Source organism: Camelina sativa, chromosome 1, assembly GCF_030686135.1.
Source record: "Camelina sativa cultivar CO46 ecotype springtype chromosome 1, ASM3068613v1".
In the NCBI taxonomy this organism is placed as follows: Eukaryota; Viridiplantae; Streptophyta; class Magnoliopsida; order Brassicales; family Brassicaceae; genus Camelina; species Camelina sativa.
The window spans coordinates 3137509-3162180 of record NC_141880.1 but is presented as its reverse complement, the minus strand read 5'-3'; the positions used below and the strand labels follow the sequence as shown (position 1 = coordinate 3162180).

The 24672-nt window shown below is 40.1% G+C and overlaps 8 protein-coding genes and 1 pseudogene across 10 annotated transcripts; 4 read left to right on the top strand and 5 right to left on the bottom strand.

The window, feature by feature from the left end:
* Positions 1 to 232: 232 nt before the first annotated feature.
* On the bottom strand, positions 233 to 1763 carry LOC104743722 (protein RETICULATA-RELATED 3, chloroplastic pseudogene; annotated as a pseudogene). The gene has a single exon (XR_015572771.1). The product of XR_015572771.1 is annotated as a protein RETICULATA-RELATED 3, chloroplastic pseudogene (transcript).
* A 798-nt stretch (positions 1764 to 2561) lies between these two features.
* Positions 2562 to 3816, bottom strand: LOC109132732 (protein RETICULATA-RELATED 2, chloroplastic-like). Its single transcript, XM_019245113.2, has one exon. It carries the CDS (start codon positions 3814 to 3816, stop codon positions 2806 to 2808), a length of 1011 nt encoding a protein of 336 aa, XP_019100658.2. The 3' UTR covers positions 2562 to 2805.
* On the bottom strand, positions 2562 to 7644 carry LOC104743557 (KH domain-containing protein At3g08620). 2 transcript variants are annotated; one of them, XM_010464646.3, is made up of 7 exons: positions 7042 to 7644; positions 6848 to 6936; positions 6131 to 6282; positions 5542 to 5658; positions 5345 to 5461; positions 5114 to 5257; positions 2562 to 4719 (listed from the first exon to the last, which is right to left on the bottom strand). In XM_010464646.3, exons 1-7 carry the CDS (start codon positions 7119 to 7121, stop codon positions 4573 to 4575), a joined length of 846 nt encoding a protein of 281 aa, XP_010462948.1. In that variant the 5' UTR covers positions 7122 to 7644; the 3' UTR covers positions 2562 to 4572. The 2 variants fall into 2 exon arrangements, with proteins under 2 accessions (XP_010462948.1, XP_087331891.1); XM_087475765.1 differs by lacking the exons at positions 6848 to 6936; positions 7042 to 7644 and adding an exon at positions 5912 to 5971 and having other exon boundaries at positions 4321 to 4719; positions 6131 to 6212.
* Positions 7645 to 8410: 766 nt separating this feature from the next.
* Positions 8411 to 9766, top strand: LOC104743472 (NADH dehydrogenase [ubiquinone] 1 alpha subcomplex subunit 1). The gene is made up of 3 exons (XM_010464573.3): positions 8411 to 8593; positions 8722 to 8842; positions 9505 to 9766. The coding sequence occupies exons 1-2, from the start codon at positions 8486 to 8488 to the stop codon at positions 8809 to 8811; spliced, it is 198 nt and encodes a 65-aa protein (XP_010462875.1). The 5' UTR covers positions 8411 to 8485; the 3' UTR covers positions 8812 to 8842; positions 9505 to 9766.
* Positions 9767 to 11442: 1676 nt separating this feature from the next.
* On the bottom strand, positions 11443 to 13298 carry LOC104743388 (uncharacterized). The gene has a single exon (XM_010464502.3). The coding sequence runs from the start codon at positions 12699 to 12701 to the stop codon at positions 11733 to 11735; it is 969 nt and encodes a 322-aa protein (XP_010462804.1). The 5' UTR covers positions 12702 to 13298; the 3' UTR covers positions 11443 to 11732.
* LOC104743192 (putative 2,3-bisphosphoglycerate-independent phosphoglycerate mutase 2) lies at positions 13039 to 16713 on the top strand. The gene is made up of 9 exons (XM_010464331.2): positions 13039 to 13761; positions 13853 to 14025; positions 14122 to 14400; positions 14509 to 14712; positions 14841 to 15265; positions 15538 to 15730; positions 15812 to 15907; positions 15999 to 16154; positions 16304 to 16713. The coding sequence occupies exons 2-9, from the start codon at positions 13861 to 13863 to the stop codon at positions 16466 to 16468; spliced, it is 1683 nt and encodes a 560-aa protein (XP_010462633.1). The 5' UTR covers positions 13039 to 13761; positions 13853 to 13860; the 3' UTR covers positions 16469 to 16713.
* A 334-nt stretch (positions 16714 to 17047) lies between these two features.
* Positions 17048 to 19747, top strand: LOC104743098 (ADP/ATP translocase 1, mitochondrial). The gene is made up of 4 exons (XM_010464242.2): positions 17048 to 17454; positions 18203 to 18684; positions 18764 to 19138; positions 19236 to 19747. The coding sequence occupies exons 2-4, from the start codon at positions 18211 to 18213 to the stop codon at positions 19530 to 19532; spliced, it is 1146 nt and encodes a 381-aa protein (XP_010462544.2). The 5' UTR covers positions 17048 to 17454; positions 18203 to 18210; the 3' UTR covers positions 19533 to 19747.
* Positions 19748 to 20411: 664 nt separating this feature from the next.
* LOC104743005 (BTB/POZ domain-containing protein At3g08570) lies at positions 20412 to 23199 on the top strand. Its single transcript, XM_010464157.3, has 4 exons — positions 20412 to 20931; positions 21051 to 21117; positions 21224 to 22390; positions 22480 to 23199. The coding sequence occupies exons 1-4, from the start codon at positions 20840 to 20842 to the stop codon at positions 23014 to 23016; spliced, it is 1863 nt and encodes a 620-aa protein (XP_010462459.2). The 5' UTR covers positions 20412 to 20839; the 3' UTR covers positions 23017 to 23199.
* LOC104742925 (V-type proton ATPase subunit E2-like) lies at positions 23140 to 24564 on the bottom strand. The gene is made up of 5 exons (XM_010464045.3): positions 24216 to 24564; positions 23963 to 24119; positions 23670 to 23872; positions 23482 to 23581; positions 23140 to 23399 (listed from the first exon to the last, which is right to left on the bottom strand). The coding sequence occupies exons 1-5, from the start codon at positions 24416 to 24418 to the stop codon at positions 23355 to 23357; spliced, it is 708 nt and encodes a 235-aa protein (XP_010462347.1). The 5' UTR covers positions 24419 to 24564; the 3' UTR covers positions 23140 to 23354.
* Between the last annotated feature and the right edge of the window lie 108 nt (positions 24565 to 24672).

Here is a 24672-nt window from a genome sequence, read left to right as displayed (position 1 = left end):
CAATCATCATCATATGTCCAATTATACACAATAAACCCATTATTAGTTGACGCCATCATAATGAAAGACGCATCATTAGTTACGTAGTCCATTGAAACTGATCAAGTCTTGTGTTTACTTTGACCGCAACTTTTGTCTACCAACAACAACAAGCGTCACCACGTCATTTGCTTCTACCAGTTTTCTTAGAATAGTAAGCAGAAAGCTTTCTCTGACATAAAAGAAGTTAATGTCCGAGAAACAAATCATTCAATTCTTATTCGTACTTATAACCCTTTTATTGAGTTTATAATCATGGTAGTAGATAAAGAAAATAGCAAACTTGGCCTAACAATGACATCCAAATCATTAGGATGGACCTAATAAGAAGGGATTCTCATCTTGTTTATTCCAACACAAACCAGAACTACAGTCGTATTGCGGAAAATGGTTTTAAACTCAGAGATGCCTATGAACGGACGGAAAAACACAGATGAACTAAAACATCGAAAAGACTAAGATGAGATTTAATCATCCTTCTCTTTCTCTGAAATCTCTGACATCTCTATCTTCTCCTCCACGGACTGTGATCCAGTCATCCTCGCCAATATAACAAACGACATTCCTCCAGCAACATTGTTCGCACACCTTAAAACCACTACACCGGTCTTAAACACCAATGGCGGCAACACCTTGGCCAGCAAGAACTCAATCCCATTCAACGTCTGGTACCTCACATTGGCGCTCACTCCCATATGCGTTGCCCAAGTTAAAGAATTCAGCACAGTAGGTGGCGGTTTGTTCGGCGTTTCGAAACCCGGGTCCATCTTCTTCCTCAGCAAGATCAAACCATTAGATATAGCTGTTCCAACTAGACCTGCAGCTAATCCCACAGTCGCAAAAACCATTCCTTTGTACACAAGAGTCCCACAACGGTTCATAAGGGTGAAACTACCCTGTTCAAACATATGGCTAGATGGACAGTTTCTAAAGATTCCAGGCAAAGTCTGTGAGGCGCCAAGAGTAGCTGCAGTGGGAGCTAACAGATACATGAGTACGAAATTGAGAATCGAACCTACAACGAGAGTGGAGAAGACGAAATCGAGCTCGTTCAATCCGAAATTAGGGCGTGACGCCATATCACCGAGAACACAAGCGCTAAGTCCTACAATCTCCTCCATTAATACCTTAAAAGGGAATTGAGGATCAGCTGCAACTCGTGATCTCCATCCTTGGATGAACATCCCAATTGGTCCCCACGGAGACGATTCTTCTCCTGCTTCACCGCCTGAACCACCATCTCCTCCACCACCTCCGCCGCTTCCGCCGCCGTGATTACCGATGCTTCCGCCACCATCACCGCCTCCGGCGCATGGAACCGCGAGTTTTGGAGAAGAGAAATTAGTGTGGAGTGAACAAACCGATCCTTGTCTTGGAAACGAGACTCTAGTCGTCAGATCGCGTGAGAGGTTGATCACTCTAGGCAATCGAACACTGCTCTGATCCGATTTCGCCGATATTTGAAGCTTCGCTGCCATAGCCGCCATCTTTATCGAGAATGGCCGTTAATGGACGAAAGATCTGCGATCCTCTCCGAGAAATCAAAAATGGCTTCCTTGAGTGTTTGTGTTTTTGTTGGCTTTGGTGAAGTCGTGTGTAACCTCATCATCTAATGCTTTAAAAACCCTAGTTTTTTTTTTTTAACAAACAATCAAAATCAATCGGCCCAAATATCACACGTGCGAAACTAAAGCTGTTTCCGAGCCCCCACGTGGCCGCATCACTCAACTACTTCACCAACTTAAACTTAAAACTAAACATATTTTTAGCTGACCACCACCATTGTTGATTTTTTTTCTTTTATACTAACTAAAGTATGATTCACTAATCTTTTGAAAAATATTAGCATTGAACTTTCAATGTTTTTTTTTTAGATGAATGATTCAACTTTTTTTTCGCCAATATTAATAGCACAACATGAATAAATCCAATGAATGTATCTTAATGGTTTACAATGCATCAACCATCTACTAGACTACTACCGATATACTCACTTTCTTTCTTTCGTCTTTAACGTTTTCCTCTACCGACATACAAACAAACAAACTTTTGTCTCGGTATCTCATGCTCTGTTTAGCGTCCTGTTTTTAGGGGATCTCATTGCATTATAATTCAAAGGGGAGACACTACCGCTTGGCCCCCATACTGTTGGACTTCAGCAAAGTGAGCTCTCGCTGCTTCTTGGTGTAATGACTCATCTCACTCATCCTAAAAGAATACCAAGCATTCATTCTCATATGGGAGATGAACTTAAAGTTTGAACCCACCAGTAGACATTTCCACTTTGCTGAAGCAGTAAAAAAATAAGCAGTCTCCGATATACCTCTCTCTATTCCATCTGATAAAATGTTGACTGATGAGACCACCTTAACTATTTCTTCTTCCACTGCTTTTAAGTTTCTTCTTTGCTTTCATTCATATGTTCGACTACTAGCTGTTCTTTGGAATTCAGATAGTCATAAATGGATCTTTTTGTCAAAATGAAGTTTACATGTCAGATATAGTAAACCATTCAATCGTCATTTGTGAGTAATAACTTGTTTTTTAATTTTATTTCTCGGTTGTGTCGATACAGAAAACAACAAAATTGACCCTACCAATCACATACAAGTATTAGACTCCCACACACAAACACACCAGAACAAATGTCTTTTGCTTTTGTAAGAACGTGTAAAAAGGTTTCAAACTCAAGAAGATGCATCTTGTGCCTTCCACCTGTCAACAACAGTAACAACATAGCAACAAAAAAAAACTCTATAAGAGATTTCAATCATCCTTCTCCTTCTCTGCCATCTCTGTCTTCTCCTCCTCCACCACCGACTGTGATCCAGTCATCCTCGCCAATACAACAAACGACATTCCTCCCAAAACATTGTTCACAACCCTCAAAGCTATCACACCTGTCTTAAAAACCAATGGCGGCAACGACTTTTCCAGCAAGAACTCAGCCCCATTCAACGTTTGGTACCTCACATTGGCGCTCACTCCCATATGCGTTGCCCAAGTCAAAGAATTCAACAGCGTCGGAGGGGGCTTGTTCGGCGTTTCGAAGCTCGGGTCCATCTTCTTCCTCAGCTTAACCAACCCATTAGAGATGGCAGTTCCAACAAGACCTGCAGCTAATCCCACGGTCGCAAAAACCATTCCTTTGTACACAAGAGTCCCAAAACGGCTCATAACGGTGAAGCTACCCTGTTCAAACATATGGCTGGAAGGACAGCTTCTAAAGATTCCAGGCAGCAAATTGGAGGAGCCATGAGATACTGCAGAGGGAGCTAAGAGGTACATGAGTGTGAAATTGAGAATCGAACCTACAACGAGTGTGGAGAAGACGAAGTCTAGCTCGTTCAATCCGAAGTTAGGGCGTGAAGCCATGTCACCAAGCACATTGGCGCTAACTCCAACCAGCATCTCCATTAGTACCTTGAAAGGGAATTGAGAATCAGCTGCAACTCGTGATCTCCATCCTTGTAAGAACATCCCTATTGGTCCCCATGAAGACGATCCTTCTTCTTCTGCTTCACCCCCTGAACCTCCATAACCACCTCCTCCTCCGCTTCCACCGCCGTGATTACCTATGTTTCCAGCACCACCTCCGGCGCTTGGAAACGTTAGGTTTGGTGAAGAGGTGTTGGTGTAAAGTGAAGAAACCGATCCATTTCGTGGAAACGAGACTTTAGTGGTTGGATCGCGGGAGAGGTTGATCACTCTCGGCAATCGCACACTGCTCTGATCCGGTTTCGCCGATAAACGAAGCTTTGCCACCATAGCCGCCATCTCCTCTGTACTCACGGGAGTGGAGGAAAAGATTCGTGATGAATGAGAAAAGTTGAACTTGAGAGATCTGAGATCTGAAATCTGAAGATATTTAGACGGAATCACGAGTCACACTCTGGTGAAAAATTTGGGAATCTCGTCCAACTTTTTTATTAAAGAAACCTTTTCTTTCTTTTCTTACAAAACAAACAATTAAAAAAATCAGTCGGGCGCAATTTTCACAGTGAAACCTAAGCCTCTCTCTGAGTACCACGTGTCATGTAGTCAACTACTTCACCCACCCCAATGTCCCGATTCAGAAATCAGTACACAAACATGGTTATGTCTTTTTGCAGAAAAAAACATAGTTTATGTCTGTTGTTTGGTCTTGTACTCTCTCTCTCCTCTGTGCTCAACTAGCTAACCAAAACACAACTTATGCTGCCTAAATTAAGAAGATTACATTTTGATTCTCCTCCTGAATTGGTAGGCGTCTATCCCCAAATATATATTACTAGATCTCCATTCCAGAATCAAGAATACAATTACTTCAACACATGAATAAATCCACATTATCTATCTTAATGGTTACAATGCATCAATCTCTGGTTAAGTAGGAAACAACGGGACTTCTCTTGGTGCATTGTGCTTTTTAGCATCAGTGCAGATTAAGATGGTAAGCAGAAGAGGACCAAGATCAGACGCAACTAACACCACTAGGCTAGTTATACACATAGACAATACTCTTTTTAATCACTACCTCTCAATGGCTAAGTCTTAGCGCCCTGTTTTTGGGCGTTTCATTGCATTTGAATTGAAAGGGGAGATGCTACCGCTTGGCCCTGGGCTGTTTTCTCTCAAGTTTGAATTCAGCAACGCGAGCTCTCGCAACTGCTGCCTCTTGATGTAATCCTGTGACTCATCCTGTAAAAAATATGTAAGCATGTTATGTGGCTAATATTAAGTTATCTGACAGAATAGACTTTGATTAAAGAAAAAGTCTCTAACTCTTGACCAATGACCAAACCAAGATCTCGACCAATTTAGAATTCCCAAACGAACTTCTCCTAGCTCTCCATTCAAACCTTCAGCTCTCAACTAAACTGGCGTAAGGTCTGGTACCACCTCCCTAGTTACTACATACTACCCCAAAACTGAGACTTATATATTTGGGAACTTAAACCTTGCCTAGCTAATACTTAAAACAGGCATTTACCACAGAAAATAAACAAAAAAACCATTAATGAACTTGTTGCCAAACTTCAAAGCAATGTGGCCTTTCAAAAGTAAAATGAGAAAGTATGTTAAAAAGACGCACCACAGGTTTGACCAACTCCTCGATAATTTCTTGGGCCTGCCGCAGCTTTAATTCCACAATATCAACAGGAAGATCAGCTTCAATGAGGATATGTAGCTGCTCATTGAGATGCTCATAGCCAGGCTTCCCTTTCAGTTTCTCTTCCTAGCAGCAAACATATAAAAGCAAAATATGAACAAAATCTTTGATGAAGGTCGTTGGGAAACAGAACAAGTGGTAGGCATCCCTTACTTTGTCAGGATCCTTAATTGATCCTTTCCCTCTAATAAACACACGGCAACCAGTAGTTGCTTCCACTCGCTTCAATGAGTTCCCTCTAGGACCAAGAAGCCTTCCCACAAAATTGAACTAACAACCAAAAGCAAAAGAATGCTTATTCACCTTACTTCCATTGTCTCAAAAGAAAAAAAAAAATCGGCAAAACTTACATTCGGATAGGTATCAACTGGAAGATCTAAACGCAAGATACGCTTCACTGTGTATGAACTTGGGCTAGCAGGCGCACCTTGCCACTCCATTGCCATTCCATGAGGACCACCTATTCTCTACAAGAAATAGAAAACTAATATTTTTTAGAATAGTTTTGAAATGAGTAACTGGAACTGAAACCTGGTTTACCAACCCAGTCTAGTTCAAGGGTTCGCAGGGTCTCTACAAGAAGAAAAAAAGTTCTACTTGGAGATCCAGAGGGTTTTTCTAATAGCTAGACAGTAACTTCTAACTTTTGAACGTGTAATGACTATAGGCTACAGATGGCACCACATATTCAAACAAGGAGATGGAGTGCTAAACTCATACCTTATATTCCTTGCAGTAGGAATATTAGGCTCCTCCAACAAAAGAATACATGAGCCATCCCTACATATTTCATGTGGAAGTGGGTTTCAACCACAACCCTCAGTTAAGAAACTTTCTATGTTCTATTAAGGGATAAAAAGGACGCTTCTTAAACAAACAGATCAAGAGAACCTCTAACATAAACGTTTTGTAAAAGATACTAAGAAGAAAAAGGGCTACCTCTGGTGGAAGACCATTCCAACCAATTAATCCAGCACCAGGAACATTAGACATAAGATTTGGTGAAGCCATTGGACTAGGACTTCGATGCCTCAACCTATCAAAATCGGTAAACCCTTGGTTGGGCATCACTCCGGAAACCCGGAAAATTTCTGCATAACCAAAAGAGAAAGAAATAAGAGAATATCATGGTACCAATAAAATAACGAGTAAGAAAGACAGAACAACATCTACTTCAGGATTTACAAAATTAAACAGAGATCATATCACCCACTGGGACTGTATATAACTAAATACATATGTAGTCATGGTTCCTCAATTTGATCATCTCAAAATTTTACTTTACATTTGAATATAGTTAACAAAGCTGAAAGCTTTACGACCAAAACAACAAAAGCTATCAAAGCAAAGCCACATAAAACAACAATAATGCCTATCTCCATTATCTGACCACGGAGAAGACACCATTTTTAACTGAGATAATACAACTAATAAGCATCAAGACTCAGGAGCATGAACTATCGACAGCTGATAAAAGTACTGTGATTTTTTAAATATGAGCAAAGATCCAATTGTGTGATTCAGACTGAGAGTATTAGGACAAGTCATCAAAGAGAAAAATGCTGCATAATCAAGATAAATATACAGCAAACATCAACTTCAATTTAAATAAAAAATATTGTAGATCTAATAAGGAAGAAATGAGAAGAGTGAGACCTTGATTTAAGAGTCGGCTACATATGGGTAAGACTTGCATGAAAGGTCCAAGCTTTTGATGCTCTGCTAACAATTGAGATAAGTATTGACTACAGAAGACAAGCAACAACAAAAAAAAAAGAAAGGAAAAAGAGATAAGAGATTTGATCAAAGAAGCAATAAGAGAGAGGTAGGAGAAGTCGAAAGAGAAACACCTGTCAACATCGGAGGTAGTTCTAATCTGGGGAGAAGCGGCTCTAGAAGGTGAGAAGTTGTAATTATACAGACCAGACATGCTTGGTGGCTTGTGTGTTTTGCGGCTATTAGAAATAAAAAGACGAAGACGAAGAACAAGAAGAAGAAGAAGAGAGAGAGATTTTGCGGGATAGAGTGAGGAGAAGAAGGGTGTTGGTTGTTGTTGCCGAGGAAGAGAAGGAAGAAGTAAACAGAGTCGTCACAGGAGCATTCGATTAAAGAAGGGTTTGATTTGTGTGTGTGTGTAAATAAATAAAAGAACTAGACAAAAGTTTGAAACACAAAAGAACAAAACAAAACAAAAGAGAAACTTACCGAAGACGAACGTGGGATTTTGTCAAACATCTTTTGTGAAAATACTTATCTTTAACCATCATTATCATTCAATCTTTATTTGGTTTGCTATCATTCATCTCTTATCAGTGCAAATACATTTAGTAGAATTTGCTCTAAATAACTCAAAACACCAACAAAATTGTAAAGCCAACATCCACAAACTTTTTTGTTCTTGTAAAATTAGTTAACACAAAATTATCCTTGAATTTCTTATTTAGTAACAAAACAATTGCATAGGTTATGAGACTACTATATTTAACCTTTTTTACCTCCTTTTAATTACTTTTGTTTCAAATCTAACTCTAGAGTCACGTTTTTTACAACCAAAACCCTACTTTAATTTTCGCAGCTTTTATGGCCACAATTTCCGGTTCGTCTGTGGCGTTACTTTCTTCATGCAAAATCTGACTTTAACGCTCTACAAACCGTGTCAGGCAAAAAATAAATATATCATCAATAAGCAGAGATTCTAATCTATAACGTATCTGACAAATAAAACGACTTAGAGATTTCCTGTACATATTTTCTAATTCTTTTTGTGTATCTTGTGTTTTAAATACCCAATTTGTAGTTTACGAGTTTACTTTTACATAATTACATGTCTTCATATGTTGCTTGATTTAGTCGCATTTAAATCAATCGTGTTTAAGATCTTCTATATAAAACATTGCTTGCAAGAGTATACCTTAGTGCCTTCATCAGCCACCTTCAGCTTGTTGGGGTTAAACTGTTATTACCAGGGAAAGCTGTAGAAAGTGAAAACCAAGCATTTATTTACTTGTAGTCTTGTACCTAGTACCAACTTTGGAGTCATGGTACTACCAAGTACTGTGGGTTATCGAGTTGTTACCACTTACCACTGAGAGACAATCAAAAGAAAAAAAAACGTTTTTATTGGGATGTATTGGGCTTCAAGATTAACATTTTTATTAAAGAAAAAGCCCATTAATGTTTCTCAATTGAGTCCTCCTCAGTAGTAGAGGTCTCATCTCTCTCAATCATTAACTTTGGATCTTAACACAGAGAAAGAAACCACAATCGAAAAAGGAAAGAGAGAAGACGAAGAAGATGTCGTTGGTATGGATGGAAGCGTTGCTGCCTCTCGGAATCATCGGTGGAATGCTATGCATCGCGGGAAATTCTCAGTACTACATCCACAAAGCTTACCATGGCCGTGTATGAGATTTTTTTCCCCCTTTTTTCTTACATTGCGTCTCTCTCCTAGGGTTTGCTCCGTTTGATCCGATTAAGTTTAGTGAGCATTTGAATTGATGATTTGATTTTTGAATTTTGGGATTGAGCAGCCTAAGCACATCGGCCACGATGAATGGGATGTAGCTATGGAACGACGCGATAAGAAGGTCGTCGAGAAAGCTACAGTTCCTTCCTCATGATCAGTTTTTATATCTCTTTTGTGTCACTCAGGTTTGTGTTCCTTCTCTACTTAGGTTATTCGATCTGCTTTCTCTGAGCTTCTTTCTTAGTTTAGTCCTATTGGATAGAGCTATGATATTGCTTGTTGTTTACTATGGAAAGCCAATACAGCTTTCGTTCGTCCATGTATCGATGAGAATCAGTAGACCACTTCTGTTGTTTTCGTTAGGTTAGCTACATGTGTGATCACTGGAAAAGCTCTGTGTTTTCTTTTTGGGATTTCGAAAATGGAAATACTTTAAGATTTTAGTAAGATACCTTGTGGATTTGGCTTCTGTATCAGTTATATTAAGCAATAAGCAGATGCGCAATTGCTGAGTTCTTTGTCAGTTTGAAGCATTAGTGTACTGGTTTGATTGTTATTCTGTGTAGAAGTCCTTTAAGGAAACGAATAAGATCCTCAGTCCTGGGTACTAGATTAGATTATCCTAGGCACCTTTGCTAAGTTTTTTTGCCACTTGAAGCTTTTGGATGGTGGTTTGTCATGTCTAGGAATGACTGAGATCCTGGTTATGGTTCTTATTTCTCTGTCATGTGAAGCTCTAGGGTAGTGATGTTCTGTCTTCTATGCATAAGAAATCCTCCCACTGCTTTCTTTTTCTTCCTCTGGCTTGCGATGCTAACTCTGAGAGTAACATGTTGATGTGATATAGGTGGTTAAGATGAACACTTGGGGCTGACAAATAAAGTGCATTTCAGACGATGAAGAAGAAGAAGCTGGGGGATCTAAGACTTTCATTCCCATTTGATTTTCCTTGGACATATTAAAAGTTTTCAGAAATCAGACCGTAATGACATTTGGGGTTTATTAACATTTCTCTATTTGTTGTGATATTTTGTATGCTTTTGAGTTGCATGATACACTGTACTGTACTACTCTCTTGCTGTGTGAGTGAATAAATGCGTATCTGGATAGATAGCTCATCCCATGCATTGTTATACTTCCAGAAGGATTATTATCATCTTCAGGTGTTGGATTTGTTGCTTGGTAGGAACGAAAATAGGACAGGGTGTGTTGTTAGAAAAGCATAAGACGAAAGAGGGGAGACTGTGTAAGATACAGGAGAGTCCAACGAAGCCTTGTGATGATGAATCACATGGTTTAAGACTTTGGCTAATAATGGAGGATGGATGGTGAATGAGAACGGTCAAAGCCTCTGTCTCTGCTTGCAAATTCACATGGGGTCCCTTCGTTATGTCCCTTTCAAGTGGGCTCGTCTCTTAAATTTTCTTACTTGAAAATGGTCCCTAAACCCTTTCTTTTTTTATTAGTTTGTTCAAAGGAATTTTTCTTTAATGTCACCAAAATCGATCTTACCAACCAACATGACTTACATAGATTCACTTCTAATTTCTCCTTAAAACGACACAAGCTTCTGCCAAATTACAGCTCCTCAGGCGCAGAGATAGAGAGAGAGAGATAGTTGTTCTTCTTCTCTTTACTTTTTTTTTTTTCATGTGTTCACAAACAAGCTCTTGATTCTCTGAAAACTTATAAAATCAAATCATTTTTTCTGTTCTTTTATATACCATCCATTAAATCTTTGAGGTTATTATTTTAATGAAACACCATCCATTAGATCTTTTAAGATTCGATTAACCACAACTGAATATAAGCAAGAAAAATAGGAAAAACCAATCCTGAGAGGAATCCTCTCTTTACTCTTTAGTGAAAAGGAAGCTTGTTTTTTATTTTACCGTTGAAACCTGACTTTGATGAGTAGAATTCTTTAGCTTTCTCATAGAACAGATAACAGAAAAAAGAAGAAAATAGACGAATATTCTACAATTGTAGTTTCCTTTTAACAAAAAAGACTGGCAATTATTTGGTAGTACATAAAACACAATTAATAGGAGCATTTATATAACAGTGCACTTCATCTTCATTTCGAAACACAGACATTTTAGCTTATGAAATGATGGGACAAATAACATCTCCTGATTATCTGCAGAGGTCAGAGAAGATACTGCAATGTTAAATTTGCCATTTACATTGTTGTCATAGCATTTTTCTTGATATGAGCAAGACGCCATAAGAAGTCCCAAGCCAGGGTAACTTAGTCATGTATTCACATTAACTCCATACCTGGTAGTGGGAATTGGGAAACAGTGTTTTTCCAAATTGCAATATCCATGTGAACGTGCTTACTTTTCATAGAAAGTAAGCAAAGGAGACAGTTTGGATGTAAACATAAACGTTGTAATATAAATCAGCTTCTGTAGTAGTATAACACTGCAAGCCATCTTCTAAAGAAGAGACAGAACAAACGCAATCCATCCTCCAATGTTCCAAAAAAGATATTCTTTTGATGGTGCTTTTCTAATATAAGACATAGTTCGGGTCAACAAGTTGCATGAAGCATATAACTACAACAAATGTTACAACTAGAGTAACAAACACTTGAATCTTAAGAACAAACTAGTTTCTTCTATAAAGAATGCTAAGCTCAAAGTAACAGAGTTTGAGTATAGATGAGATAATCATCTTCTTCTCAACTGTCTGCTTGTGAGACAAAAGATGTTGTTGACATTATTACAAAATAAAAGATCAAAGCTTTACAGCAAAAGTAGTTAGAAGAAAACAAAGTGAGTGCACTCCAGAAGCAATCCAACACTTTTCATTCCCATGAAGAGAGAGAGAGCCACCAAAGTTTTTTTGATTTTGAGAGCACAAAAAAAAAGAAAACAATATTACTTATTTCCTTATCACCAGTAGAGAAACAAGATGAATGTGGAAGTATCAACTTGCTAACCACAAAGAAAAAAATAATCAGAAAAGAAAAACACTTTACCAAAAGAAGAATAATTGAAGAAGGAAAAAAAAAGACAAAGATGATCAAGAAGATGTGATGATGATGATGATGATGTACACAAAGATTATCTAAGCTGCGTATTCCGTTTCAAGCATGGGTTGTGTACGAGTAGTAGTAGCTGTAGGTGCTCTAGTTTCACCGACCTGAGTCATCCTCAGAGCTTCCCCTGTCTCTCCAGCTCTCTCCATCTCCCTCATTTTCTCTTGCTTCTTGTAATTCCGACATCTCAATACCAAAAACAGCAAAAGCCCCAACAGTAACAATCCACCAACCACCGACCCAACGATGATCCAAGTCTTGGAATTGTTGGAATCAGAGCTCTTCTTCTTCTTCTCTTTCTCCCTATCCTCATCCCCTGGAGGAGCTGGACTTGGAGCAGATGCAACAGATTTAACCACAACTGAGAAATGTCCCTGATGCTCAGTCTCGCATGTGTTCCCAGGCTGAATCGAGTCGCTGAAACTCGCAACACCTTGTGAATCAAATCTAACACACTTAGCACTAGAACCTTGCGGGATTCGTTCCAGATCAGAGAAATCGATTCTGATGGGATCACTAGACACCTTCAAATCAAGCTCTGGCAAATTAAGAGCGGAGAGATTCTTGGCATCGTAAGCGAGAAGACCCAACACAGGCGCGACATAATCATAACCAGACAAAGGGTAATACAAGTGAGAGAAATTAGCTAGGTTTTGATAAACAAGGACAAGCCTTGTCACATACGGCTTGACGATAACGCCGGTGGGAATAGAGAACTCTTTAAAAGGAGTGAGTCCGCGTTTTCTAAAGCTTCCGCTTCTGAGTCTCATGGCAGCGAGTTTGATCCCAGTCAAATCGGAAGGAACAGTACCTTCGTAGAGAATGCCGGTACGAGGACGAACAAAGGCTCTAAAAGAGTAATCTTGGAGAAGAGCATCAAGAGAAGAAGAAGAAGAAGACGAGGAGGCATTGGGTGGTGGAGGAGATTGAGCTAGTAGACGAATCGAGGAGAGAGAGAGAAACAGAAGCAGCACCTGGAGACAACAGAGAAACCCCATTGTTGTTTGGGTTAGCTAAGTTTTTACTTCTTCGCCTCTGGGAGCAAAAAAAAGTCCCCAGGAGGCGAGGCAAGAAGCTGTGAGACTCAGTAATAAAAGAGTCGCCGTCACGTCTCTTGAGTGTTTGTGTGAAGAAGAAGAAGAGTTCCAATAAAGGGGCAAAACCGGAATTGGAGTAAAGAACAAGAACAAATCGAGGGTTAGTAAACAATGGGGGAGGGCAAAGCGGAGGAGAGAGAGAGTTAATGGTCGCCGGTGGAAAAGAGAGAGAAGGGAGGAGAGAGAGAGAGATTAGCCAAAAGGACAAAAGGGAGAAGAGAGAAGAGTGTTGTCGTCAGTCCCATTTGTTCACAAAAAAATTATACTATACAGCCTGTTCATCTGGTTTTTCTCCTTTTTTCCCCCACAATTAAAAAATAAAAATAATAATAATAATATATATTTTTTTTTACTTTTCTTTTTCGACCAATCAAATTGATACATTGCGGCATTCAATTTCGCCGTAACAGTTGTCCGTCTACCCCCCCCCCCCCTTCTTGTTATCTGTATCTGTATTGTATATCTTTTCCCACATACATAAATTTACTCACTGTATCATTCATTCTTCTACCTCCTTTTTTTTGTTTTTTTCTTTCTTTATCCTTGGCCCATTTATCCTTTAGTCTTTGGCCCATTATAAATTGTTTTTATAGCCCACTACCCACTTCGTCTTTCTTTTGCCCACTTTTTACATACCGCATTGAGCCGACACATTGAGACTATTTGTGACGGCATGATCTAGAACATTCGACATACTAGAATATTCGTTTCCTACCATTTTTTTATTTGTTGGGGCTTGACAAAGTTTACTTGAGCCCAAAGTTAAGCCCATTCAAAACGAACCACGTCATCACTTACTTTTCTATTTTTTTTTTATAAACTCCATATTATTTATGTCAGTGATAGCTCGCTCAACCTACCATACCACACCACATCATCCCTTCCCTTCGACTCTCTCTCTCTGCGAATCTCCATACGACTCTTTTCAGAGAGAAAGCTTCGTTCCTCTGTTTCTCCGCTGGTAAGCTTCCGTTTCCATCTCTCCTCGCTTCTTAGATCTGTTCTTTTAGCCTTTGATTTCTCACCGACGAGTGGATCTGAATTACACACAGCTATTATTATGGGTAGTTCCGGCGACGTTAACTGGAAACTTGAGGACCACCCCAAGCTTCCTAAGGGTAAAACAATCGGACTAATTGTTCTCGATGGATGGGGTGAATCTGATCCTGATCAATACAATTGCATCCATAAAGCCCCAACTCCTGCCATGGATTCTCTTAAAAACGTATGTTTCCTTTTTTTTTTTTTTTCTTTGTTTCCATATATATTGACGATAGATTCCGATTATGGATTCCAACGGTTTGTTTGTGTTATTCTCCAGGGAAAACCTGATACATGGAGGTTGATCAAAGCCCACGGTACTGCCGTTGGTCTTCCAAGCGAAGACGACATGGGAAACAGTGAAGTTGGCCACAATGCTCTTGGAGCCGGTCGAATTTACGCTCAAGGTGCTAAGCTTGTCGATCTCGCCCTTGCTTCTGGGAAAATCTATGAAGATGAAGGTTTCAAATACATCTCTGAAGCTTTCGAGAAAGGTACCGTGCATCTTATTGGTCTTTTAAGCGATGGTGGAGTTCACTCTCGTCTCGATCAAGTGCAGGTACCCATTACTCTACTCTTTTTTTTTACACATTGCTCTACAATTTCTATTGTAATGTTGGCGTTTGTTAATGTTCTTGAATATTTGCTTTTTGTTTTGTTTGTGCAGTTGCTGCTAAAGGGTTTCGCAGAACGTGGTGCTAAGAGAATCCGCGTTCACATTCTTACTGATGGTCGTGATGTTTTGGATGGCTCTAGTGTTGGCTTTGTTGAAACTCTTGAAGCTGACCTTGCTGCTTTACGTTCGAAAGGTGTTGATGCTCAGGTTGCATCTGGTGGAGGTCGTATGTATGTCACAATGGACCGTTATGAGGTGTGAACTCACTTTCATTTAGATAAATTGACAAGTTTCTATGATCTTTTTATAGTTCGGAACTAGATTAGGCTTGGATTTGAATTTCTGTTGTTGCTTTAATTGTATTCTGTTTATATCTCTTGCAGAATGATTGGACTGTTGTGAAACGTGGGTGGGATGCTCAAGTCCTTGGAGAAGCTCCCCACAAATTTAAAAGCGCTCTTGAAGCAGTTAAGACACTGAGAGCTGAACCTGGTGCTAATGACCAGTATTTGCCTCCGTTTGTCATTGTTGATGACAGCGGAAAGGCTGTTGGTCCAATTGTTGATGGTGACGCAGTTGTTACATTCAATTTCCGTGCTGATCGAATGGTCATGCATGCAAAGGCCCTTGAATATGAAGATTTCGATAAGTTTGATCGCGTGCGTGTCCCAAAGATACGTTATGCAGGAATGCTCCAATATGATGGAGAGCTAAAGCTTCCTAGCCGCTATCTTGTTTCCCCACCATTGATCGATAGAACTTCTGGTGAATATCTGGCACACAATGGAGTTCGTACTTTTGCTTGCAGGTTAACATTTAGAATCTTTCAACTCTGCATATATATATTCTCTTTTCCATTTGTGTATTGTCTTCAATTGCTTGCTGTTTCCTGGTTTATTTATTTTGCTGGAATTGGAATTAGAAATGAAACTGTGATAGAACTAGTCCTGTCTTCTCTCTATTTCATGCTTTGAGGTTTCTTGCTGATTAAAAGTAGCGAAATTGTACTAGCTGTCTTTTTCTTGATGAGATTATACAGTTGATGGTAACTTACATTGAAAATTTATTTCACTGAAACAGTGAGACTGTGAAGTTTGGCCATGTCACCTTCTTTTGGAACGGCAACCGCTCTGGATATTTCAATGAAAAGCTAGAAGAGTACGTTGAGATTCCAAGTGATAGTGGAATATCGTTCAACGTCCAGCCAAAGATGAAAGCACTGGAGATTGCCGAGAAAGCAAGGGATGCTATCCTTAGTGGCAAGTTTGACCAGGTAAGGTGTATTCTCTTATCATATTTGTCTCAACACACTAAAAATTTCGGCTTCTGAATTTTATTGTGAGTGAATTTTTAGGTGCGTGTTAACCTGCCAAATGGAGACATGGTGGGTCATACTGGTGATATTGACGCAACCGTTGTTGCCTGTGAAGCTGCTGATCTTGCTGTGAGGGTATGGTTATAATCAAATTTGTGATATAGGAATGTTTAGAAATCGTTCTTAGTAGCAATGACTCACTGAGTTTTTGATCTCTGGTTTGCAGACAATCCTTGATGCCATAGAAAAGGTAGGAGGGATATATGTTGTGACTGCTGATCACGGAAATGCTGAGGACATGGTCAAAAGAGACAAAGCCGGCAAGCCTGCTCTTGATAAGGAAGGGAAGCTTCAGATTCTCACCTCTCACACCCTGAAACCAGTAAGTTCTAGCAATACTGAAAAATTTTGGGTTATGATCAGAACTTGGAAGTTGCTGCTTAGCATAGATTAAGCATGAGAAGTTTTATTACCACAGGTGGTTGTTGTGTCTTATGTGAAATTTGGATAATGATGTGTGTTTGTGTGCAGGTGCCAATTGCCATTGGAGGTCCTGGCTTGTCAGCAGGAGTTAGGTTCAGACAGGATATTGAAACACCTGGGCTTGCGAATGTAGCCGCGACAGTGATGAATCTCCATGGATTTGTAGCCCCGAGCGACTATGAGACAAGTCTGATTGAAGTAGTCGACAAGTGATGATTTTCTGGTTGTAGTTCCCTTAAATAGTCCCACCTGAGCCTCTCTAGACTCTGATTTTCTATCAAGTTACTATTTTCACCGCTCTCTAATAAGGCTCGTGATTTTTTGGGAGCCATACTTATCCTAGCTGGCCCTCTCACGATGTTGTTCACGTTGCAAACTACATTTCGATTTTGTATTTCGCTAAAACATAATCTGATTTATAAGGTTTTGTGAGTTCCTAAACAAATTACAAAAAGAAACCTTTCATGTAAATTAAGAGGTATGAGAATTTGAGGGCAGCTGTCAAACATTCGAACACATGGAAGAATATTAAAGAAAGTTGAAAAGAAAACTTTCATATTGAAAACAGAAATTAATATCGCTAATAGGATTATATCTCATGTAGTCAAGTTGTTTACATAGAAAGATATCAGTTTATATTCTTTTCATGCCTTTTTTGTGCATTCGAAATTCAATCTTTATATATATAGTAAAAAATAATACGAAGTTGAAAAACAATCTGCGAATAAAAATAACAATTGAACACTTCAATATTTATTTAATAAATAATTTTGCAAATTGATCTGGTCCGGTATGGTAGACAAAATAATTTTCCACGCTGCCCTTCCAGCCGTCCATTCACTAGTTGCCCCTCAACAACGCCAGATAACGTTCCAGATTCCAAGCTCAAGATCTAACGGTTAGCAAGCAGAGTCGTACCATCAATTAAAAACCTATTCTTTTAAAGAAGTAAACGACATCGACGGTTAACAATCCCTCGTGTTTCAGTCTGAATGATCCAACGGATATGAAGCAGCAAGGCCCAAATAGTTTTGTTTGCATCTGATAGAAACCCGTCCCCACTGGGCAGAGTGACGAACGCAACCTCTGCGACCCTATTTTTCGAGACGATAAAAGGGCTAAGAATCGCTTTTGATCCGTGAGAAAAAGGCGGAGTCTCTCTCTTTCCAGATATTTTGCTCATCCATCGATTCTCTTAGGTAACACTCGTTTCTCTCAGATCTGTTTACTCTTTATATATTAATCTCGTTGTTCTTCGAATCATTTTTATTTTTAGTTTCTTCGATCTGTGTTTCGTTTCTTAGATCTGTAAGGTAAATGAGATGTTTCGATCCGTAGATCTGACTGTTCTATTGAGAAATGATGCTATCTGTTTGCCTTTTTTATCCCGATCGGAATGTATTCAGCTCATTTCCGAATCTTTGATGTATCGGTTTTATAGATCTGCTTATTTTTTGTGAGTTTCTCTGATCTGCTGATCTATTATTCATCTAAATGGTTTGGATCTGTTGACTTTAGTTTCAAATGTATTGGATCTGATAGTTGCGACGCCGTTTACGGAAATTGTGATTGCGGTGAAACCTGATTAAGTTTTTGATCTATGATCTACCAGATCTTTACCTTTGTCATATGTGCTTAGTGAATCTTTGTTAGTTGTATCATCTTGCTGTGTTTTTATATCTTTAGTTTAGTAATCGTGGTTTGATCACTCCAGACGTTTGAATTGACAACTGTTGTTTCCAATAATCTTGGGTTAGTTTGTTTGAAAAGTTTTCTGTGATATGATCTTTCAGTTTTGCTTGCTATTTTGATACTGTTTTAGACTTTTATTCCGGGTAGATCTTAGTCTACTAGAATTACATTTTAAACTTGTGTTGTTTAAAGCATTCTTTGATATAAGTTACTGCTTTACATGTGATACTTACGTCTGGTTTTGTAATTTTGTAGAGTTCAAAATGGTTGATCAAGTTCAGCACCCCACTATTGCTCAGAAAGCTGCTGGGCAGTTCATCCGTTCAAGTGTTTCCAACGACGCCCATGTTGGTTACCAGAGGCCTTCTATGTACCAGAGGCATGCAACCTATGGAAACTACTCTAATGCTGCATTTCAGTTTCCTCCCACATCCAGGATGTTGGCCACAGCTGCATCTCCAGTCTTTGTCCAGGCTCCAGGAGAGAAAGGGTTCACCAATTTTGCTCTTGACTTTTTGATGGGTGGTGTTTCCGCTGCCGTCTCAAAGACTGCTGCTGCTCCCATTGAGCGTGTTAAGCTTTTGATCCAGAACCAGGATGAGATGATTAAAGCTGGCAGGCTCTCTGAACCATACAAGGGTATTGGTGACTGTTTCGGCAGGACAGTGAAGGATGAAGGGTTTGGTTCTCTATGGAGAGGAAACACCGCCAATGTCATCCGTTACTTCCCCACCCAGGTTGGTTTAGTTTTACACTTGTTTTTTATAGCTTTCGAAACAACTTGATTTTGTGCTAATCTCGTTTTTTTTTGTCTAGGCCTTGAACTTTGCCTTCAAAGATTACTTCAAAAGGCTTTTCAACTTTAAGAAGGACAGAGATGGTTACTGGAAGTGGTTTGCCGGTAACTTGGCATCTGGAGGAGCAGCTGGTGCCTCTTCTCTTCTGTTTGTGTATTCCCTTGACTACGCCCGTACCCGTCTTGCCAATGATGCCAAGGCTGCGAAGAAAGGAGGTGGTGGTAGACAGTTTGATGGTCTTGTCGATGTTTACAGGAAGACTCTCAAGTCTGATGGAATTGCTGGTCTTTACCGTGGATTCAACATCTCTTGTGTTGGTATCATTGTCTACCGTGGTCTCTACTTTGGACTTTATGACTCTGTGAAGCCTGTTCTCCTCACTGGTGACTTGTCGGTTCGTCTTCTTGTCTTTCTCTCTGAACTGTGTGTTCTCTTACTTATTTATCACTTGTTGGTTTTGACATGTTACTGTTCTCCTTTGGTTATTACAGGATAGTTTCTTTGCTAGTTTCGCTCTTGGATGGGTCATCACCAATGGTGCTGGTCTTGCATCTTACCCCATTGACACTGTCCGCAGAAGAATGATGATGACGTCAGGTGAGGCTGTCAAGTACAAGAGTTCCATGGACGCCTTTGCCCAGATCCTCAAGAACGAAGGAGCCAAGTCACTCTTCAAGGGAGCTGGTGCCAACATTCTACGTGCCGTTGCAGGTGCTGGTGTGCTTTCCGGTTACGACAAATTGCAGCTGATTGTCTTCGGTAAGAAGTACGGATCAGGCGGTGCCTAAGTGCTTCTGCCTTCCTCCTTTTTCGATTTTAATTGCGGTTTAAGACCCGTAAGAAACTGAGATGTTGATGAAATTTTTTTTGCTTAAGACTTAGGGAGGCATGAGCCCTAAACCAAATTTTATATCCTTCTGACGCGTACTTATGGAATAATTCATGTTTGTGAGAGTTGTTAGACTCTTCGATTTTAAAAGAATTTTGGATTTGTTGAGTTTTATTTCCTTTACTGCCTTTTTTACTACTTTATTTTATAATTATCTGCAATATGTATCTGAGTAGTTTACCTTGAGTAGTTTATCTAAGTTTCTAAATATCGAGTAGTCGCCTGGTAGAGAAAAATTAAAGTTCTGTTAAAAGGAGTAAACAGTGGCAATAGAAATAATCCAGGAGTGAAAATTTCAAAAATTGGTTGAGGAACCAATCTGAGCCTATTTGAAGTTCTGTTACTCTATTTCGCTCTCTCTCTTTTTTTTTCCCACTTCCCTTCCTAAACCTATTTGAAGTTCTGTTACTCTATAAGCATGGTACATAAGAAAGTTAGAAAGCTATAAGAGTTAGGAAGCAATCTCTTCTTCTAGATCTGTCTGAATGCTTTTGTGGAACAGATAGAGTTGCATATCAATTTGGAATTATGAACATTGATATAAATCAAGTGAAGCAAAAGAAGCTCCAATAAGAACACACCAAATAGAGACTTGAGTTGACAAAAGGTGTTTCCGCAAGGTTTGAAATAAAATAGAAATAGACTGATGTGTTAGTGACTCATGATCCATCTATTGACTCTGTCCTTTTGCCATTTGTTTGCTGCCATTGGAAGGATATTTCTCCGACAGGGATAACACATATCATTTCACCATGTCATATGTTTGGTGAAGAAAAATAGAGCAAAAGTAGAGGTAACAAAGGTAGGGTTCATAGGTGGTTAGTGTAGTAAAGAGATTAAGAAAGAAAATTGGAGTGGAGTGGAGTGGAGGTTGTAATAGAGCCCTCAATTAGTAAAGTGAAAGTGTGTGTATGTGTGTCCCCAAGAGACTATAATTGAGTCTTTATGGAGCTCCGTGCCACACAAACCCCCTCTCGGCTTTTCTCACGTGTTTCTGAAACATAAATCACTAAAAAAGCATACCTCTTTCTCTTCTTTTTCATATTGGAGTCAAGATTACGAAATTGAAAGTTGCAATTATAAAAACACTAATGCGGTTTTAAAAAGACAATTCCGATTTCGACGAAAAATAAAGTGTTCAAAGCCTATGCTTTTGAAAGGCTCCTCCTCAAATTCCGAGTCTTCTTCTTCCTCGTCAAGGTCACAATGGGTATTATATCGGACAGCTCTCAATCCAACTCGTCTTCCTCCTCTACTCCTCCTGCTCCTTCCATCTTCTCCAGCTCCTTTTCCACTCGGTCTGTTCTCTCTCTCTTGTTCTTATCTATCTTCAGAGACCTATGTCAAAGTTTGTTCCTTTATGCATTGTTACTTGTCTGATGCATCAAGGATTCGTTTTTACCATATGAAATTGCAGCATATTCTCAGATGTTGAGGGAGACATCACAATCCTTGTCGATGGAGAGTCCTTTTTACTCCACAAGGTTAGTGAATAGTAGTGATCTGTTTTTTTTTCCCATTGTTATTAACATTACACAAAGTGTTCGATGAAATTTAGTTAACGAGTTTCGGAATTTGTTTGTGTTGCAGTTTCCGCTAGTGGCTCGGTGTGGAAAGATTAGGAAAATGGTGGCAAAGATGAAGGAATCATCCTCAAACCTCTCGCATACAGAGCTCCGAGACTTCCCAGGTGGGTCTAAGACGTTTGAACTCGCCATGAAGTTCTGCTACGGCATCAACTTCGAGATTACCATCACCAACGTGGTCGCTCTCCGCTGTGGAGCTGGTTATCTTGAGATGACGGAAGACTTTAAAGAAGAGAATTTGATCGCACGTACTGAGACTTACCTCGAGCAAGTTGCCTTTCGCAGTCTTGAGAAGTCTGTGGAAGTCCTCTGTTCTTGTGAAACTCTTAACCCTCAAGACATTGCTGAAACAGCCCACATTCCTGAAAGGTGTGTGGAGGCCATCGCTGTGAATGCTTGCAGAGAGCAGTTAGTGTTGGGGCTATCACGGCTGAACAGAGGCAACGAGTCAGGGGAAAATAAGCGAGGAGATTGTCCAGAGTGGTGGATTGAAGACCTATCTGCTCTGAGGATTGACTATTATGCACGAGTTGTATCTGCGATGGCGAGAACTGGTTTGCGGTCAGAGAGTATCATCACGTCTCTGATGCATTACGCTCAAGAATCGTTGAAAGGTATTAGAAACTGCAAGGAGCGGACCAAGCTCGACTCAGGTACAATTGAGAACGAGCAGAGGAATGTCCTTGAAGCCATTGTTAGCCTTTTCCCTAATGACAAAGTCCCATTGAGTTTCCTCTTTGGAATGTTGAGAGTTGGGATTAGCATAGACGTAGCCATCTCTTGCAGGCTTGAGCTCGAGCGGAGAATAGCTCAGCAGCTGGAAACAGTGTCACTTGATGATCTACTCATACCTGTTCTCAGAGAGGGAGATTCCATGTATGATGTGGACACTGTCCATAGGATACTCGTTTGCTTTCTCAAGAAGATAGAGGATGAAGTGGAGTATGACGAAGATCATGAATGTTACGAGAATGAGACCGAGAATCTTACTGGCTCTACGTGCCATAGCTCGTTATTAAAAGTGGGTCGGATCATGGATGCGTTCTTGACAGAGATCGCACCAGACCCGTGTCTGAGTCTGCACAAGTTCATGGCTTTGGTAGAGATATTGCCGGATTATGCACGTGTCATGGATGATGGGCTATACAGAGCTATTGATATGTTTCTCAAGGTAAAGTTTTATTTATAAACCTTTGTGTCTCTGTTTTTGGAATATTTCGTATTGATAAGAGTGGGAACTGTCTATGTGATGATGGTTAGGGGCATCCATCACTGAACGAGCAAGAATGCAAGAGTCTCTGCAAATTTATAGACACTCGGAAACTTTCACAGGAAGCATGCAACCACGTGGCTCAGAACGATCGTCTGCCAGTGCAGATGGTGGTACGAGTCCTCTACTCAGAACAGCTGCGTATGAAGAATGTTATGTCCGGAGATTCAGGAGAAGGGATATTGCTGTCGTCTCAGAAACTTAGTAGCGGGAACCCTAGCGGAGCTGTGTCTCCGAGAGACACTTATGCATCGCTGAGGAGGGAGAACAGAGAGCTGAAGTTGGAGATCTCGAGGGTGAGAGTGAGGCTGACTGAGTTAGAGAAGGAGCAGATTTTGATGAAACAAGGGATGATGGAGAAGCCAGGTCATGGTGGAACATTGCTGACCTCTCTGTCCAAAGGGATTGGTAAGATTTCGATATTTGGTGGAGGACCTACAGAAGAGAAGCGGCGGAAGGCTAACCGCAAATCTAGGTCGAGGTTGGAGAGAAAAACCGGTAGGAGCCGAATAGAGTCTATGTTTTAGGTAGCTGGGTACATGTAAATACTGTATGCAATGAAAATGGGCTGTGATTCATTAGTAGTGTTCGTAACAAATCTTGCAAGTATTGGATTGCGATTTCTCAAACATATGTTATAGGAAACTGACTTTAAAAGAGCATAACTTAATAGCTTTGCTTCAGATTTTCTATATAATTTTTTTCAGCAATTATTCTCTCTTCACAACATTTTGAAGATGAAAAGGATGGGACAGAGTAAAAAAAACTGTTGATTTCCTGCTAAAAAGTGACAGTATCACAAGGCCAAAATGTGTCACTTATTGTGGCCTAAGCAATATATTATGTAAACTTGGGGGTGACAGGATCATGCTCTGGAGGTTTCAGGAGCTCCAACGAGGCGCGTCCTGATCTGCAGAGATGAGAAGAAGAGTTAATGGTAGAGGTTAGGAATGATGGGAAACAAGAACACCCCTAAATGAAAAGACCAAAACCTGGGGAAGCTTCTGTCTGAAGGCGACGTCAAGGCGTGCGTCTAAAGTGTTCTCGCAAACAATCTTGCCGTCTTGAGAGGCCAAGACCACCCCGCCAGAGCTTCACCATTCACACGTAACCATTGTTCAGATATATACATATATGGTGGAGAAGAAACGAGAGAGAAAGATTGAAAAAGAAGTATTACCAGTGAGGGTCGTGAGAATCAGGGAGCTTAGGATTAGGAGGTGGAGGGAGGAAGACCTTGTCGTCGATGGTGATCTTAGGAGACCCGACTTTGGCTTTTTCCGCATACTGTCTTTTCGCATCCTCAATGACTGATTCAACAATCTTCTTGTCCATCTCTCTGCATCTCAGCAATACTGATGGCTCTTTCAGGCGCATCAAACTCTGTATGCAGTAATGTATAATATAATGGTAAAGACGTGTGGATATTGAGGGGAGAAAGGATGAGAGATATATATATATATATATGTAAACCTCAATGATGAGACTCTTGAGAAGCTTCTTGTAATTGTTCTTGTCGTTGGAGACACGGAGAAGATCCTTAGCTGCAGAGGCTTTGATGGAGGTAACAATGTCGTTTTGTGCTTGAAGGTACTTGATCCTACTTGCATTCAGTTGCGTGGAGTAGTCGCTGAAGAGAGAAACAAATATGGAATGAATGAATTAAATGGCCTAGTAAAAGGAGGAAGAGATAGAGGAAGCTAAGGATGGGGAGAAAAAAGCTGACATTCGCTTGCGGATATCGACCTGCTTGAGCTTGCGGTCATAATCTTGACGGAGCTTACGCTTGGCAGACTCAAGAAGCTGAAGTCTCTCAATGTTGAATTCCTCCTCGGCGGAGATGGAGATCTCGTTTGCTTTCTCTTCTGCTTCTTGCCGGATGAACCGGACCATCTGCTGTATCTGCTGTGACACATCCGCATCGTTCATCTCTCTCTCTCTCTCTCTGTCTCTCTCAGACAACAACGATCACATCAAAACCAACCTCCGTACGATGCTTTTATGTTTAAGTTGAGGTGTCTCCGCTTTTTGGTGCCAAATCTTCGTTTCATGGACCATTGACTCTTTCTTCATACCTGTTTTTGGCAATCCAAATTTTGTCATCCTCATGATTAGATGTGTGTATTGGGTCTTTATCAGTTCGGCCTAGTTTCATTGATTCTGATTAAACACTTGACATAAAA